Genomic DNA, 18,706 nt, shown 5'->3' with positions numbered 1-18,706 from the left:
AGTCTATTTATATAGCATATTTTAACAAGGCAGTTCAACGTGCTTTACACCAGGACATAATACAGTAACAAGTTATGAAACATCAAGAAACATTACATTTTGTCAAATGCCATCATCAAAATCATCAAGCAAATATACATCAAATATACAGATCAATTTTCCAGTTATTGTCAATCAAATGAAACTCTAATCAGGTGAGTTTTTAATCTTTATTCAAGGTTAAAACTTAAATAAAATTTAAAAACTTAACCACTAATAGAAAATCCAATTGGTTCCCACTTAAAGCTGATTATCAGTTCAGCTTCCAGAACAGAACACGGATCAGCAAAATAATGAAATAACATTTTAGTTGTGTTCACACTGGGAGTCGTGTGAAAAGTTCATATCTTCAGACATCATCACGTGATTTTTTTTCTTTGACTCACCAGTCAGACCAGTCAGACCAGTCAGAACATGTATTGTTCACTGAGGCAAGAAGCAACCAGCAGCTCTAATCACCTCATCATTCCATCATAAATCATTTTATATCAAATTTTCATCATTGTTATTAATATTTACTCAAATTCACAATGACATTTTATTTTCCATGTGTTTTTGGTGCTCAGAAAAACTCCAGGATGTCTATTTTTTATTTTGATATTAACTGACCTGACCTGCTACCCCTCCTACCTGTCCCGCCTCCATTGCAGTTGCAGCTCCAATTCATTTCAGGAACCAGTTAAACTCTGTCGCAGTCGGTTGGGTCCACACTTCGACTTGTTGAACCATATGAACAAACTGTAAGTTTGCTTTGTTTTATAATTGAACTTTACCTTAACTATGTGTCCAGTTTGTTTCTGCTCTCTGATGTCTGGAAAACCTCTGGTTTCTGTTCAAATCTTAATAAGTTCCTTCCTTTACTTTCTGTTTGTTCCTGAACAATTTCTTAATTTTTCAGGTGTTCAATTTGATTTAGCTTCAGTTTTTCTTATGGTGAAAGTAGAATAAAAATTATATTTTCTTCATTCAACTCCTCCCAGCAGCTGAGATCTAAAATATGTCTCAGTTTGTATTTTCTGATTTAAAATTCTCTAAAAACTAGCCAGTAAAAATAAGTCTGATGTTCTGTACCACAGTGATCCTCTGCTGTTTCATCTATCAGCTGAAATGGTTTCAAATGTTGAACTGAGTCAATGTGATGGATTGAAGCTTCCAGAGTGAATCAGTGAATGTAAATGTAGCTCCGTGTCTCCATCTAGTGGACTGATAGTAGAAGTGCAGCAGCTGATGCAGCTTCCTCTGCCTCTCTGCTGTCTGACTGCATCCAACTGACACTGACATGAAGCAGAGAAGAGCCAATCAGAGGAGGAGCAGCTGGTCTTTTTCCAGCTCTAATGATGTAAAGGATGATCAGAGCTGATGAATGATGTGTGTTTCCTCTGCAGGTGAAGCCAGAAAGTGTGTGTGAGCTGAAGTGAATTCAGCAGCATGGATCAGTGTGAGGACAGAGAGGAGGGAGTCCCTCCCTCTAAAACCACTCTGTGTGGGGAAGATGGGAGCCAGAGCAAAGGTCAGAGGTGAGGTCACCATCTCTAAGTGTCCACAGCCCTTTTCACACAGCGTTCACTACATCAGGCCCAAACAGACGTGGTGATGAAGCTGCTGCTGCTCCTCTTTGCTGCGTCATCCAGACTGAACAGAGCAGCTCAGCCTGGTATCAGTGTTTCTTCCAGACAGCAAGTCAGTGATGCAGAAGCAGCTGAGTGACAGCAGCCTGTTGGTCAGAGCTCTGGGCTCCAGCAGGACACAGATGGAGAGAATCACCAGCTTCCAACACATTTCCAGTTTTTTTCCACCAGACCTATACCATATAACTAAGGATGTAAAGGATGATCAGAGCTGATTATTCTCTTTGATCATCAGCTCTGATATGATTGGCTCACTGTGTGAATCTGTCAACTCATGACCATATGAATTTAGTATGTAAACACAACTGTGAATTTTAAATAGATACTGTTGCTCCTGACTATTGAAATGTAACAAAGTGAGTCTACATCGGTTAAATTGTGTAGTGCATCATTCCTGCATAATTGTGGAACATTCTGTATTTGCAAACAGAATAGCAAATTTTACTTTATCCCATTTCTCTGTTTAACAAGAACTTACATCAGCTTAACAGCAACACTAACAAATTATGTTTTAGCAGTTTTAATCAAAGCTTCTTAAAATGATAAGCCCTGTCCACTATAAAAGTTTTCTGTTCTTTTTTTTTTCTTAGGATGGAGAAAGTCACACTTAAAAATGAGCATGAACCCAGGGACCTGTCCTTCAAAAGCCATGATTCAAAGGATATATGGTTTGAATTTAAATCAGATCAACCTCCACCACCAGAGAGGTGAGCTGAGTCAGCCTGAAATGTTTTTATTCCAACCAGGTGGAAAGAACAGATGTTGTTGGAGGCATCCTGGATGCTTCTATATCATGTTTAACAGATCTGGTCTTGTTGATTTTGGGCCTCATTGATTAGTCACCATCATTAAACACTTGTCTCTTGTTAAAGTGAAATATTTGGCTTGGACTTATCTAACTCTGATTGGGTCACTGTTGTAGAATATGTAGAGGAATATTTATTTCAACTGATATGGAAACAACAATAAAATTATGATATAAATTAGATTTCATTCAGTAGTTTACTTTCATTGTGGTTTTACTTTTTGATATATATAAACAACATGTGTAATCTTTCAGCACTACAGAATGTCATCTGATTCAGTCAGCCAAAATATATCCATTCATGGACATTTATTATTTGTTTATGAGTGAAATGTGTGTCTGGGTGGCTAGATATGAGCAAAATTTTCATGGCTTATCCACAGAATGAGCCAGAAGAGATCAGAGATTCCCAGTGGTCCATCTGGCCACCAGCATCAAACACAGCTGGACTCCATATTTATGGTCTGTACAACAACGTTTCCATGGGATCTTTTCACAGTCATCTCCATGCTGCAGATACTGACCAGAGGGCTGTCAGTCTGTGCAATATTTGGCTGCATGATTTTAGCCTGATATATTCATTTATTATTATGTTCCAGTTACTGAAGGACAACATTGTCACTTTTGTGACGAAAGAGCTGAAGAAGATCCAGAAGGTTTTGAGTCCAGATGAACCAGAATGCTCAGAGAGTCAGAGAGATGATGAGGAGGAGTTGGAAGGTGAGAATGAAGAGCAGAGGAGGAGCAGCAGAGAGGCAGTGATGAAGATCACACTAAACTTCCTGAGGAGGATGAAGCAGGAGGAGCTGGTTGAGCAACTCCAGAGAAGTAAGAGAATCTCTACTGAGATTTAACCTTATAATTCAATCAAATATTCAATCAAGTACTGATGTCTGTGGAATAAGATATTAAATAAACCACCAATAACTGTTTATTTGTCTGTGTAATTGTCTTTTCACTCAGAACATCTTGCTGCAGTTGGTCAACATGAACTTAAATCTGGTCTGAAGAAGAAGTTCCAGTCTGTGTTTGAGGGAATCGCTAAAGCAGGAAGTCCAACCCTTCTGAACCAGATCTACACAGAGCTCTACATCACAGAGGGAGGGACTGGAGAGGTCAATGATGAACATGAAGTCAGACAGATTGAAGCAGCTTCCAGGAAACCGCACAGACCAGAAACAGCAATCAGACAAGAAGACATCTTTAAAGTCCCACCTGGAAGAGATCAACCAATCAGAACAGTGATGACAAAGGGAGTGGCTGGCATTGGGAAAACTGTCTTAACACAGAAGTTCACTCTGGACTGGGCTGAAGACAAAGCCCACCAGAACATCCACTTCATATTTCCATTCACCTTCAGAGAGCTGAATGTGCTGAGAGAGAAAAAGCTCAGCTTGGTGGGACTGATTCATCACTTCTTTACTGAAACCAAAGAAATCTGCAGCTTTGAACACTTCCAGGTTCTGTTCATCTTTGATGGCCTGGATGAGAGTCGACTTCCGCTGGACTTCCACAACAAGGAGATCCTGACTGAGGCTACAGAGTCCAGCTCAGTGGATGTTCTGCTGACAAACCTCATCAGGGGGAAACTGCTTCCCTCTGCTCTCCTCTGGATAACCACACGACCTGCAGCAGCCAATCAGATCCCTCCTCAGTGTGTTGGCATGGTGACAGAGGTCAGAGGGTTCAATGACCCCCAGAAGGAGGAGTACTTCAGGAAGAGATTCAGAGATGAGCAGCAGGCCAGCAGGATCATCTCCCACATGAAGACGTCACGAAGCCTCCACATCATGTGCCACATCCCAGTCTTCTGCTGGATCACTGCTACAGTTCTGGAGGATGTGCTGGAGACCAGAGAGGGAGGAGAGCTGCCCAGCACCCTGACTGAGATGTACATCCACTTCCTGGTGGTTCAGACCAAACTGAAGAAGGTCAAGTATGATGGAGGAGCTGAAACAGATCCACACTGGAGTCCAGAGAGCAGGAAGATGATTGAGTCTCTGGGGAAACTGGCTTTTGATCAGCTGCAGAAAGGAAACCTGATCTTCTATGAATCAGACCTGACAGAGTGTGGCATCGATATCAGAGCAGCCTCAGTGTACTCAGGAGTGTTCACACAGATCTTTAGAGAGGAGAGAGGGCTGTACCAGGACAAGGTGTTCTGCTTCGTCCATCTGAGTGTTCAGGAGTTTCTGGCTGCTCTTCATGTTCATCTGACCTTCATCAACTCTGGAGTCAACCTGATGGAAGAAACACAATCAACTATCCCTACGTTGTTCCACAAATCCAAAATAATATCTCTACACCAGAATGCTGTTGACCGGGCCTTACAGAGTTCAAATGGACACCTGGACCTGATGCTGCGTTTTCTGCTGGGACTTTCACTGCAGACCAATCAGAGACTCCTTAAAGGTCTGCTTACACAGACAGGAAGTAGCTCACAGACCAATCAGAGACTTTTACAAGGTCTGCTGGTACAGACAGGGAGTAGCTCTCAGACCAATCAGAAAATAGTTCAATATATCAAGGAGAAGATCAGTGAGAATGAGTCTGCAGAGAAAAGCATCAATCTGTTCCACTGTCTGAATGAACTGAATGATCGTTCTCTAGTGGAGGAGATCCAACAGTCTCTGAGTTCAGGAAGTCTCTCCACAGATAAACTGTCTCCTGCTCAGTGGTCAGCTCTGGGTTTCATTTTGGTGTCGTCAGGAAAAGATCTGGATGAGTTTGATCTGAAGAAATACTCTGCTTCAGAGGAGGTTTTTCTGAGGCTGCTGCCAGTGGTTAAAGCCTCCAACAAAGCTCTGTGAGGAATCATGGGCAGTATTTTTGTTTATCTGTTGAAATATTTTTGCCTATTTGTATTAAATCAGGAGGATATTAAAACATATTTAATTAAACTTTAACATAGTCACCATTGTAAGCTTCAAAATTGACATTTTTGTCTAAAGATTCATATTGACATAAAAACCCAGCGATTCTTTACTAGCTGGGCAAAAGTTGTTCCAAAGCCACTCCTTGGTTATTTTAGCTGTGTGCTTAGGGTCATTGTGTTGTTGGATAGAGAAGCTTCAGCCCATGAAGGTTTACATGCAGGGTCACGTTAGACGGTTTTATATGGTGTGCTTTATGTGGCCTGCTTGTTTGAAAACATAATGTTGATTGGAAAATAATCTGCTTTAAACACATTATTTGACCTAACCGACCTGTGTACTTCATTCATAATTCTAAATGTGAAGCACAATGCTAACTTAATTTTATTTTTATTTCCAATCAGCTATTCTAGGCAAAAGTTAATTTATTGATTAAACATCTGTCTGATTATCTTTTTGTTGTCATTCTTCAGACTGAGTGACTGTAACCTCTCAGAGAGAAGCTGTGAAGCTCTGTCCTCAGTTCTCAGCTCCCAGTCCTCCAGCCTCAGAGAACTGGACCTGAAAAACAATAGTTTGAAGGATTCGGGAGTGAAGCTTCTATCTGATGGACTAAAGAGTCCATACTGCAAACTAGAGAAACTAACGTAAGTATCAGAAACCTGGATCTGACTTCCTAAGCTTGTTCATAAAGGCTTTCTCTATGTACAGTACATAACATTTATATATTTAAAATGGTATTTACATGCTCATTGCCCTGTTTGTTGCTTCAAAAATATTGAAACCACAGTTTTACTTAATTTTTGAATTAGAAAGTGTATAAAGTAGGTGTTTAAAGATAACCTTTAAACACCCAAGCCTCAAAATGTCTGCCTGGCATTTTCAAAAAAATGTATAAATATGCCAAAAAATTCTCATGAACAAATGCTTTGGCTCATTTCTCCAGAAGAAAACGTATAAAAATGAACTTGTGATGTCATTGTCTTACAGTATACTGTCTTCTTAAACAGTGTATGAATAGTGTGAAATGAAAAACAAAAAAACTAATAGATTTGAGTTTTAGAAAATAAAATGCTGCCGATGAACATAAAGGATAGATTTAGTCAAAAACATTAAAAAATCAACAGTGTGGAGTTTTTTAGTCTTTCTTTCTCAAAAATCATCCCAACAATGTAAACTATATAGATTATCAATACTTTTGTAAGATAGAGTACCAGAATATTAAATCATGTGTGTTGATTTCTGCTCTTGCAGTTTGTCAGGCTGCCTGATCACAGAAGTCGGCTGTGCTCCTCTGGTATCAGCACTCAAATCAAACCCCCATCACCTTCAAGAGCTGGATTTGAGCTACAATCATCCAGGTGACTCAGGAGTGAATATGCTTTTGGCTGGACTGAAAGATCCACAATGGAGACTTGAAACGCTAAGGTATGAAAAGATCTGCCGAAACCACAGAAGACGACAGGCTTGAAACTTCCTTATTCTACTTGTCAATTAAGTATTTTTTCTTGTGTGTTGGATAAGATCTTGGCAGTAATAGCTACACATGCAGTAGCTTTTTTTCTGCTGCTTCAAAAACAGGAAGGTTCACAATCTCCGGGAGTAGTGCTTCCCATTGGACAGGAAATACATTTAGACCTACACTGTGTCAAACATCTGATTTGGCTTTAAATAAAGGATTATATTTCCTTCTGAGATATTTCAAGTACATGTTTTGGCTTTACACCAAGGGCAGAAACAAGGAGAATCTAGTACATTAGTTGTTTATGTCTTCACACTCAACAGATTATCAGAAAATGTTATAACATTTTTAAGTCAATGAAAAGTGAGAACCACAGGTCTGAACTTTAGAGATCCTACATTTTAGTGAATCTGTCTAATGTAAGATGATTCCTTTACCAATGTAGAGCATGTTTTATGAGAGCCATGTAATGTTTGCATGCTGAAAGACACTTATGCTGACTCATCCTTTTCTTTTTCAGGGTGGAGCCTGCTGGTAACAGATATTTAAAACCAGGTCCATGGAGGTGTAAGTTTGCTTCTGTTGTTGATTCATGACAAAAAAGCATCTTACTCAACACATTCATTGTTTGTGATATATCAAAGTATCAATATATTGTCAAATAATAAAACAGTACCTGTACTTATATAGCTTTTCTCTCCATCAGATGCTTGCCAGCTGACATTTGACCGAGACACAATAAACCAAAACTTCCAACTGTCAAACGATGACAGGAAGGTGACAGATATGCAGGAGGCTCCCTCAGACCCTGATGATCTAGAAAGAAGAAATATTCCTCAGCTGCTGTGTAGAAATGCTATCAAAGGTCGTTGTTATTGGGAGGTTGAGTGGAGAGGAAAAATAGAGATATCAGTAACTTATCGAGGAATCCGAAGAAGAGGACTTACTAATGGCTCTGTGTGTGGAAAGAGTGACGATTCCTGGAGTTTGAGCTGCTCTGATGACGGTTACACTGTCAGTCATTATAAGAACAGAAAACTCCTCTCATCATCCTCTTTTTCCGTTGTCTCTAACAGAGTAGCAGTGTATGTGGACTGTCCTGCTGGCAGCCTGTCGTTTTACAGAGTTTCCTCCGACTCTCTGATCCACATCCACACCTTCAACACCACATTCACTGATACCTTGTATCCTGGATTTACAGTCCTACCAGGTTCCTCAGTGTTACTGAGTTGAGTATTCATTTCTTGCCTGCCATACTTGATGGTTGACATACAAATTGTTAATTTGTTTTCGAGTCAAGTTACTGCAGTTGTGACATATTTAGGTTTTGAGGTCCAAATGAGTGACACACCTTCCTCAGCCAGTTCTTTGCAAGTTAAGGCTATATGTAGACTGATAACAAATGAAGAACTCGACAACTTATGATCAGCTGAAAATGTTGTCAGGATGATTTATAAATGAAAATACTATGTGGTTATTTATTTTGTAATAGGGATCAGAATTATATATCTGTAAACTACATTTTACATAAACAACAGTCCTGTCTTGACTTCACTTGTATTGTTGAATGATCTGTTCCCACTTGTGTTTTATTGTAGGATGTTGACTTCTGATGCTCGCACTTTCTCTGTTCATCATGAATATATGTGCAGTGCTATAAAAATGAAATACAGAACAGATTGCTTCTTCTCTAGCTTTTTTGTCTAACTTAAATGTTCCAAATCATCAAACTAATTCTTTATAACAGACATTAAATAGAAAGTAAACGATACAACTGCTTTTAAAAGATGATTTCATTTATTACGGTAAGAAAAGCTTGGGAAAATGGGTGTGAATAAAACTTATTTAATCATTCTTATCCTCCTTCCTATCATTCTTAACATTATGATAATATATTAAGAATTATATCATTCTTAACATTAATCATTTTCATGATTCCTGCTTTACTTATGAAATTATACAACTCAAAAGGTCTTTAAACAAACAAAGACCTTTTGTTTGTTTACAACAACATATATATACATTATATATGTATGTTCATGTACATATATAATAAATATACACAATCACAAGAGTTTACACACACATATATCCAAACATACTGAGAATGAAATGCATAACAGAAGTTAAACATAAACTTCTCCATGCTGCAGATTAACTGAATTCATGTTTTAAGAACAAATTAAAAGAGAAAAACATTAAGCTCTTTATTCCATGTAAAACAAACTGGAACCTGTGGGTTCAGATTTTATTTTATGCATTTTTCAGTTATATCATCACATTTGGTTCATATCAGGACCTCAGAAGGGCATAAAAATCTGTTAAACATTCCAAGAGAGAAATCCTACATGTGAGTTTACAAGAACCTGGAAAGAGGTCACACTGCTGTATTATAGAAAATGGAGGATTTATTTTAAGCCTAATCCAACCAAACAGTTGAAAGTCACAATAACCCAGATTCTACCACTGAATAATCTCCTGAAAAACAGAAAGTTGCTGATGTATGTATTTTTCTCTCAGTGTGAAGAAAATTGAGGATTTTTCCCTTAATAATCTCTATGACAGACAGACTGGTGAAGAGATTTACCCAAAACCAACACAGTCGATGTTTATTCATGCATAACGTTTGAACTGGCCACGTAGCCATCCTGCAAACTGATTAATGTTGTTATTGATCCAAAGTTATGCCAATGATCACCAATTGCAGATGTATTATTTTTTTATTTATTTATCTTTTTTTTGCTTAGGGCCTCCCTTGTGTGGTCGGCCTCCTGCTGTGATTAACAAAAGACAGCTGCTCTGGTTGGTCTATTTTTCAGCAGTGAAGACATGATGAGTCTTCACTGCAAACAGTTCTGCTACCACCAAATTCATGTTTATATTTGGATATTTCAGAGGATATTTCTGTTATAAGTAAAGCTAATGGCTCTTTTTGAAACCAGAAACTCTTCATGGGTACTTTTTATTTTGAATGTGTCGAGAACCTCCTCTGCAGAATCTACTCTAACATTAATTTTCTTGGAGCTCATTATGATGCAAGAGTAACCATGAAAACAGTGAAAGTGTTTACTGCTTATTGCCAAATTAGTTCAGAAGACGGTACATTCCATGTGTACCATAAGGGGGAGGGAAACTAGAAGCTGGAGGTTTCTTGTCGTGGTTGTTGAGGTTGAAAGTCCCTCAACAGGGACGGTGGATTTCCAGAGTTCCCAAATGTCTCATTTCTAAACTCAGAAATCGAGGTTGGTACTGTTGGCACAACAGGGACGTGATAAATGGCTGGCAGGACGACGATGTCAAGTTTGATCTCTGGGTCTGAAGGGAACGGCACATCAAGGTACACCTGGGGGAATAAGAATATTGGTTTACATATTTATGGTGATTAAACTGAATGTTTTGCGATGTCATTGAGCCATGAATTTAAAACGCTCTTGTCTTTAAAAACAGGGGCCAAATTTCTAAAAGTGAAATCCCGACTGAAAGAGATAAAAGCTGCATCACATGGCAATTAGCTCTATTATTTTCCACAACAGTTTTCTATGGAATTTTTGTTGGCATCTATGTATGGATAAATCATAGAAATAACTGAAAGTAATTTCTAGATAACTGAAAATATTTAATCTCAGAACATAATAAATAGAGATTGGAATTACAGGTGCTACTGCAATCATAGTTCCTGTTTTTCTGTTCTGTTTGAATGAGTTGCTGTGGACAAACTGCGCCCTAGTTTCATATGTTCACACGTTATGTACATAAGTCCCACCTTTGGAGTAAGAACCACGAATAATAAGATGATGAGTTGTTGAAAAGCCTTGATTTACATGTGATTTACTGTTACCGCTGGCCTGCAGCCAGCGGTAACAGTAAAAAAGAAAACATGTCCACCCTACTTTTACTTTCCAAAATCATTAATTTGGCTCCCCTAAGCAAGCAATGAAGTTTGACTAGTTTGATTTGGTTAAACTTTTAAAATCATAAGTACATTCCTTCAGCTTTCCAAACATTTGTAATATTGGTATTTACCCTGAGTCTGTACCCTGTTTTGATGATGCTGGAGGAGAGGATTGAGGGCTCCAGATCCCTTTTCCAACACACCTGAATCAAATGTCTGTTCAGCAACTTTTAGTTCTTCAGAAACTTGGTAATGAGCCATTCATTTGTTTGAAGTGTGTAGAAGCAAGAATACATCATTTCAGTAACACACAAAGTTATTTTGCAGGGCACAATAACTCTGTGCAAAATAACCCAGTTTTTTAAGACCATGGGAATAATCCATTTCCATCATCACAAAGATCCATTGCTCTTCCTGAGATTTAACACCTTAGTCACTGAATAGTTTTACCTTAAAAGGCAGTGAAATATCATCTAACCAAAATATTCTGCTTTTGCAAGGAGTTTAAATGCTTAGCATATAAAATCTTACAGTTGCTCAACTACTGAATCTAAAAATGAAAAGAGCATGCAATAATCCTGACCTGCACCGAGCATGAAACACTCCTTACATATTGTGCAGTTCTAGATTTTCTAAACTGAACACATGTCCTATTAAAATGTGTTCTCTGAAATCTCGACTTTACCTCTCCCCTCAAACCTGATGTAAAAGGAATCTATCCGGCAATGTTTTTCCACTTCCACTGATACCTGACCAGAAATGGTGTCTCCGTTTGTAAAAGTGTTGTGGGGATTGATGGAGTTATAAGTATTTTTATCTTCCCTATCGTCATCTTGACTGAGGACTTAAGCAAAACTCCAGATGAGGAAACCAGACAGTAAACTACACGTCTCCCTCGGCCTTCAGCAGGACTGTGTCTGATAAACTGATTTACTGGAGAAGACGTCCCACAACATTTCTCTTATCTTCAGACAATAAAAACTTTACACATGAATTTCACATGACCTGACTCAGCGTTTGGTGTCAGTCATAATAAAAATGTTCTGAAATAACAGCATTTTTTTAAATGACCTGCGTTTCTTAGGTTATTTATGTTCCTGAAGCAAAAGCTGCATATCCTATTGAATAAATGTGTGCTCATGTTTCTGCTTGAACATCTGCTGTGAGCTTGTTTTATACTCATAACTGCTTCATGACTTGTTTATGACTTCTCTCAAAACCTGAGCATTTGAAACTAAAATACACCAGTGTGAGTTTCTCTATATGTAACTGGGAATGTTTTTGCCTCCAATTTGAGAAAATTAAAGTGGATTTAATAACTGATCATAGAGAAATATGTCATTTCAATAATGACATAAGTCATTTTATTACTATTGCTCTTCAGCTGCTCAACTAAACAATGAAGGTGTTTTTGAGTTGGTGACAAATGAATCATTCTTACATATTTAAAAAAACATCTAATTTATTTAATATTGAAACGTGTGACGTGTAAATGTTTGTTTACTCTTATAAACCAAAAATAGGTTGAAAGCTTCAGTGTTGATGGTAACATGTATTATTACTATAATACATTTAAAAATACAGAATGAAAGTAAATTCATAGGACAAAACGTGACGACAGCAAACCAAAGGCCAACAAGGCAATATCATGAAGGTAGGATTTTATTTCTAAAGTGTGTCAGAAAATAAAAAAATAGAAACACTTTGATAGTAATTAAACCACATTACCTTCATAAATTATGCGAGAGGTACGGTATGAAATGAAGGAATATGGCTGTTAAATTATGTCTTCTTTGTTTCTGAACAAGCCTGTTTGTTTTATGCATCTTAGCTGCATCTCCATCCCCTGTAGTGAATTGACACTTTGTTGTTGAAAACAAAAAAACTGAGGACATCAGTTAAAATTTTCCTGTTTCCATCAACTTTTACCTATGCAATACTCCAAAAGGTGCATAAAAATGTTGATGGAAGTAAGACTACTGACAGCAGTGCAGATTTTTAAAGCTCTGCCAGGTCAGCAATTCCCAAAGTGATGCATTTAAATCTCCTCCATGTCTTTGTCTCTTCTTGGCTGCAAAAGTGCTGCTGTAAGATGTTCTCCTTTCTGAGCCTAATGCTGTCGACCTTCTCTACATCATCATCAAAACAAGACTCAAATGTCACATTTTCTCAGTATTAAGCTTCTTGTTTTCCTTTGTTCAGTCCTGAATGTTTCTGCTCCAGGCAGATCCACTTCCTGTTCTCTTCAGTTTTACGTCCTTATTTTAATCATTAGACATCATTTTTGTTTTTCAGTAGCAGTTTTTTTTGTGTCCTTGTTTCATTTCAATTTCATGAAACTTAAGCTAAATAAAGTGAGATGCTACCTCCTGCTTTAAGCTTACTTTATTATTAGTCTTCAAAGACAGGGTACAAATAATCACCTTCATCTGTAACATTCAATCCGGCTGGTTCTGTTCAAATGCAGGAGCAGGAAAGTTTAAAGGTGAAAAACACAACCGTGCTACAGCTAATAAAACAGGTATACAAGAAACGTAAAAAATAGAATCTCTTTTGTGCAGATTTACATTTTTACAAACCTTAATGCAAAATAAGCAGGGCTTTTTCTGCTGGTGTTTTTCAAAGAGGGATGTTTCAGTGGATCAACCTGTAAATTTCTCCTCAGCTCAGGGCGGCTTCACAGGGAGGAAGTTCTAGTTCATAGTTCTGCGTTTGTGTGATTTTAAATTGTCATCTAAAGGGAAACCATGGCAGCGTCCATTCAACAGCAAATGGATCGATGGCGTGTTCTGAATCCTCTTCTTCTACCATGGGACCTTTCTGGCTCACTGACAGGCATTAGAGAGAAGAAATAATTTGGATAAAGAATTAAAGAATGTCTTTTATTGTTGAATTCTGTCATTTATTGTCCTCTTTCTTGTTTCCCATTTATTCAGTCATTTTTTCTCCCTTCAGGACTTCTTTATCATCTGTTCCCATCCCTTCTTTCTCCGTCTCTCCTGTCTCTGGTCCAGGACTGGACGGCAGCAGCTCCACGTCCTTGGAGCTGCTCGTGCTGGCCGCCCTGGCGATCCTGGTGAGGGTCTGCTCGTATGGCGAGGGCAGGTAGACCATGAGGAACACCCCATCTGACACGTCCTGTTCAGAGCTGCTGCTGGGAAACTGGCCCCTGCTGCGGCGCAGGGAGGACAGCAGCTCGCAGTTCCTCTCCGGGTCCTGCAGGTCTTCCAGGGCGATCACGTTGGCCAAATCCAGCTTCCCATCCAGATGGAAGCCCCGCCGGCGCCGACAGATCAGAAAGCCAAGGATGCTCACGAAAAGGACGAGGAAGGAAGCCGTTCCTATGGCGATGTAGGTGATGGATCTGGTGCTGATGATGGCCTCACCTGAACCTTGACCCTAAGAGGCAGACACAGTTAGGACCAGAAAATAATCACATCACACACACACCCACACAGATATATGTCCATCCATACATGCATTCATCTGTCTGATAAACAGAGACAACATCTGGCCACTAGAGGGAGCTGTAAGTCAAAGATTGACTTTGTCCTCTTTAGTTAATCTGCACATGTAAACTGTGAGGATTACAAGAGGAACAGCTGTTCTTCTTTATCATTTCCTAATTGATTTAAATGTTGATGGTTGTTCTGGTTGGGAGAAAAAGAAAAAGAAATCTTTGTCTTGATGTTGAGTAAAACTGTAAAACATGGTATGAATATTTGTCTAAATTATGCTTTAAAAATGTTTCAATTATAAAATGACTTTTACAAACTAAGATTTACCTGATTTAAGTTTGATTTAAATATATATTGTTTAGGATAAACTTTAGCCACCACAGATGTTTATATGTAAAAACAAATTTAAATGTCCTGGAGTAATGTAGTTCAATAACCAGCCTGTTAAATCTAAAATATTAGATGTTTTAAGTGTAAATGTAAATATTTGTATTTTTAAAGTAAATATGTCTGCTCATTCTGCTGCCTCAATTTTCTGAAACCAGAACCAAACAGATAAAAAAAATCATCCTTCAGATGAGCAACATCCATAACAAGTAACACAAACGGACAAACTCTACAGGAAAACTGCAGAAGTAAAAGGTTTCAGTCTTTGGATTTAAACTGGAGAATTTTCCTTTCCTAATTCAACCTGGGAAGCTCATCTGAAAATAAAAGCTTACATGCTTAGTTGTGGTTCATTAGGATTTTCCTGTGTAAAGCAGCAGAGCATCGCTCTGACCGCATGGACTCACCGCAGCCTGTCTGTCGGTGGACGGCAGCGGTGACGGGACAGTGGACCAGTCCAGAGAGTCCCGACCTGCAGGTCCAAACCTCATCCAGCTGCTCTCCAGCAGAGACCGCATGGTGGGCTGGAGGAGGATCCAAAGTCCTGCTGAAACCAGAGGCCACAGCGGCCGCAAGCAGACGGACGGTAAAGGTGGAGCAAAGAGACGCAGCGGAGAAGACGTCTGCTCACAGCTGTGAGGGATTCAGTGAGAGCAGCGGCGAAGTGATCAGGCTGAAATAAAAAGTGACGAGTGGGAGGAGAGAAATGAGGGCAGCAGACAGAGAGAGAGCATCCAGCAGAGACGTCACTGGTTCTGATGGGCAGATTATCAGAACAACACCACAGCACTGCAAACAGAAAATAAGTTTCATCCTGACTGATCAATGCAAATGATCCACTTTAAACAAAAATCTGATGTTTTGAATTGCAGAAAGTTCAGAATGAATCCAGTCCTGTAATAGAAAGACTCCAAACACAGAATGATGCAGATTTGAGTCAAAACCGTTTTAATCTGGATGTTTTAGGATCTTTGTTAAGAGCAACAGTTTGTTCAAATTTCTTGATGGTTCTGGTTCTGCTGGAGGTTTCTTCCTGTTAAAGGGGAATCTTCCCTCTCCGCTGTCGCTGCATGCATGTTTGGAATGAGGAACTGCTGCAAAGGCAAGGACACAACGCAGGTGTCTGTCTACTGTCGCTGAGTCCAGGAGTGAATGCTGCAAATCACTGACAACCAATCTGCTGGGTTTCCTTAGGTCAGGGGCAGATGTGTCCCTTGTCCTATCTAAATCACAAAACTGTCTCATTAGCATGCAGTCAGCCTGCAGAGCTCTGCTAACGAGCTAATATTGGACTCCAGTGTGATGAAGCAGAGAGACGTCTAAAGGTTTGAGACCTTAGATAGAAAACTTGTTAAGCTACTTTTAGTAATGAACTGAACTTGATGGGCTGTTTGATAACCGTTTTTCTGAAAGTGCCTTGAGATGCTGTGTGTTTATGGTGATGCAGCTTCAGCTTCCAGCTCCATCCATGTTCTCTGTCCTGATACGTCGGAGTTCCACTGATCATGAATTAGATCCTCTCAGCAGAGCTGAAACGCTGGTCGGACTGCGTTGGAGATGAGGTGAGCAACATCTGGAGACTCCTGGTCTCTTCAGATACAAAGGAAAGGAGACTCCAGAGCCGAGAAGGCCTCGGTTGAGGAGCAGAGTAATCCTTCCAGGACCAGGAACAGTTTGGAAACATCCAGGAGGAGATGGGATGTCGCTGGAGGAAGAAATGATGTGAGCTGATCCCAAAAGGAGGGACGGATGTGAGTTCCTGAAGGGTCAATCAGGGCATCATTCACATCAGACACCGAAGGGAGTTTAAAGATTCTTGTTGAAATATTGGAATAAAAAATTTGGTGTGACTCTGTAATCATTATTCCTATATTTTAACATACAGAAGACAAAAAAAATCTCTACCTTCTGCACCTCATAACTTTATTCTTTCACTTATAGATTTATAGGAATCCAGAAATAAAGTTTTTCTTTCTTTAACGGATGAGATTAAAAGATTCCAGACATGGTGTAGATTAGAAAGACTCAAAACACCAGTTTGGTTGGTTCAGATGTTTCTGACCGTCCACTTCAGAAACTGTGCCTCATGTCTGGGTCACATAAATACTTCCTCTGGTCGTGTCAAAGCTGCTCCACTCCTCCAGTACCAGACACGCAGCTTTCCTTGTGTAATCAGAACCGTCATCCATCAACCACACAGCTGGTCATGAATCAGTCTGATGCGTCTGCACAGCAACACACCAACGTCTGACCTCCACTCAGTGACAGCAGACGAGGTCAGACTTGGTTTTTACTTCTCACTCATCTGTCACTGAAGTCACCAAACTATTGATGATGTTTTATTACAGGATGAGTTAAAATGAGGGTTTCCAAGCAAAAAAGAAAAGCAAAATGCTAATAATTTAGCAAATAAAATGGACAGATGATGTTTGGACAGAAGATCTTCAATCACAAGGTCTGAAACTTCCAGCCAAAGCTTTGGGTTAAATGTGTGAAATCCAGACAGGAGGAACTAAAACTGGGGAGCACAAACAATCCTGGATGATTTAAAAAATAAAAATCAGAATGAAGCAGGAAGGAGGAAAATCAGTTTGTGATGAATGCTTGCATGACACCGACACATTAGTCAACAGCTTTTTTTTAGTCATGGACTTAACACCAACTAAATCCTTTCTGTTCACTGCTGATCACACTGATGGCTGACAACATCTGTCCACTGCTGCTGGAACTAGGACAGGTCAGGGTCACTGGGAGGGGACAGAATGAGACGGGGAGACAGAGCCACAAACATCCTCATTGTTCAGCCTGTAATCACTGCTTTACAGAGACTGGTGGCTTCTTCATCCTTACAGGTCAGTCAGATGGTTTCATAGCTTTTTGCATCACCAACTCTCCACATTTTATGCATTCAAACTCTTTGTGATCACTTTCACTCAGAGGCAGAACAAAACTTTTATAAGTCTCTAACTTAATATGAGCTAACCATTATGTTTTATATGTTCAGACACCATGTTTCCTGTGAGGTGTCTGAAATGTTCCTCATCCTCCTGATTTTAGTTGTAAAACATCAGAAGGAGTCAAAGAGTCTCGGTGTCTGTCGGACTCAACAAGGCGTCTAAATGCTAACTGGAGTTTTACCAGGTAAGATGAGAATCCTCTGGAAATGTTACTGTAAGAGAGCCACACGTTGTTTTCTACATTCAAAATCAGTTTCAGTTTTTGAAATAGAAGGAATCCAAATTAGAGACTGATTCTGAAATAAATAGTTGATGGATTGTTTGGATAAACAGTCCAGTAAAAACGGACTCGACACCAATCGGTTGGGTTTGAGTCGTTTCATCAGTCAGAGAAAACTGGAACGAATGGAGTGAATGAAGCAGTAATGAAGAAAGAGAAAGTATTTAGTAGAAATGAATGGAACAAACTGATGAAGTGGGTGAAAAGAGTAAATCTCCTTAGGAGAATCAGAACCGACTGGCCTTCCTGTCCTCAACATGATCCACGCCTCGGTCATAATCCATCCATAAGTGGACTTTGGTGTTAATGGAGGTCAGTGCAGCTCCAGCTTAGAGTGGTTTTCTCTGTAGACTCATCTTGTGAAACTATTCTGTGCAGTTTGTGGAAACACTTGGATCCAAATCAAAAAACAAGGTCAGAGCGTGTTGTGTGGAGAGCAGACGGTAAAAGGATGAGCCGACTGTCTCTGCTGAGATCAGTTCACCCTGGATCAAAACCAGCCGATGAGGGTCAGGGCAACCTTACAAAACCTAACCATTCACACACCATTTACTGGCATGTCGACTGATTCTCGTTTGTTTGAGCTCCTTTAATGGTGAGATCGTTTTGGCTGATAAAACATCAGTTGGACATAAAGAGGCCGTTGCTGTCATGGTGTGACCAGTGAGTTTACGACTTTCTAACACTTATGATCCAACATCAACGGATGTCACCATGACAACACACTAAGATCGATGATCAAAGTGAGCTAAACACTGCCCAACCTTTGCTGGGATAGAGCCGTCTTAATATCTCTGCAGATCCCACACATCCTGGACACAAACTGTTTAGACTTTTAACTTTATATTCACGCTACAGAGCATTATTCTCAGTTATCATCCATGTTTTGGCCCCATATTTTACTCCTTCATAAAGAAGACAAGAG

The 18,706-nt window shown here is 39.4% G+C and overlaps 1 protein-coding gene across 3 annotated transcripts; it reads left to right on the top strand.

The window, feature by feature from the left end:
* The first annotated feature begins 665 nt into the window (after positions 1 to 665).
* On the top strand, positions 666 to 8,484 carry LOC148155344 (NLR family CARD domain-containing protein 3-like). Of its 3 annotated transcripts, XM_088012786.1 has the most exons (11): positions 672 to 779; positions 1,425 to 1,556; positions 2,258 to 2,374; positions 2,856 to 2,934; positions 3,072 to 3,300; positions 3,436 to 5,278; positions 5,819 to 5,992; positions 6,600 to 6,773; positions 7,328 to 7,374; positions 7,514 to 7,719; positions 7,884 to 8,484. In XM_088012786.1, exons 2-11 carry the CDS (start codon positions 1,468 to 1,470, stop codon positions 7,983 to 7,985), a joined length of 3,060 nt encoding a protein of 1,019 aa, XP_087868912.1. In that variant the 5' UTR covers positions 672 to 779; positions 1,425 to 1,467; the 3' UTR covers positions 7,986 to 8,484. The 3 variants fall into 3 exon arrangements, with proteins under 3 accessions (XP_087868913.1, XP_087868912.1, XP_087868911.1); XM_088012785.1 differs by having other exon boundaries at positions 7,514 to 8,484; XM_088012787.1 differs by lacking the exons at positions 5,819 to 5,992; positions 6,600 to 6,773; positions 7,328 to 7,374; positions 7,514 to 7,719; positions 7,884 to 8,484 and having other exon boundaries at positions 666 to 779; positions 3,436 to 5,282.
* Positions 8,485 to 18,706: the final 10,222 nt, after the last annotated feature.

This window comes from Poecilia mexicana, unplaced genomic scaffold (assembly GCF_051168715.1).
Source record: "Poecilia mexicana isolate PSO_F unplaced genomic scaffold, ASM5116871v1 scaffold_15, whole genome shotgun sequence".
In the NCBI taxonomy this organism is placed as follows: Eukaryota; Metazoa; Chordata; class Actinopteri; order Cyprinodontiformes; family Poeciliidae; genus Poecilia; species Poecilia mexicana.
This window is presented reverse-complemented; position numbering and strand designations above follow the sequence as displayed.

Excerpts from the sequence above, each read along its gene's own strand:
- LOC148155344 (XM_088012785.1), top strand. The coding sequence starts at position 1,468 with ATGGATCAGTGTGAGGACAGAGAGGAGGGAGTCCCTCCCTCTAAAACC. Across the intron at positions 5,993-6,599 it reads TGCAAACTAGAGAAACTAAC|TTTGTCAGGCTGCCTGATCA; the intron begins GTAAGTATCAGA and ends CTGCTCTTGCAG. Across the intron at positions 7,375-7,513 it reads AAAACCAGGTCCATGGAGGT|ATGCTTGCCAGCTGACATTT; the intron begins GTAAGTTTGCTT and ends TCTCTCCATCAG.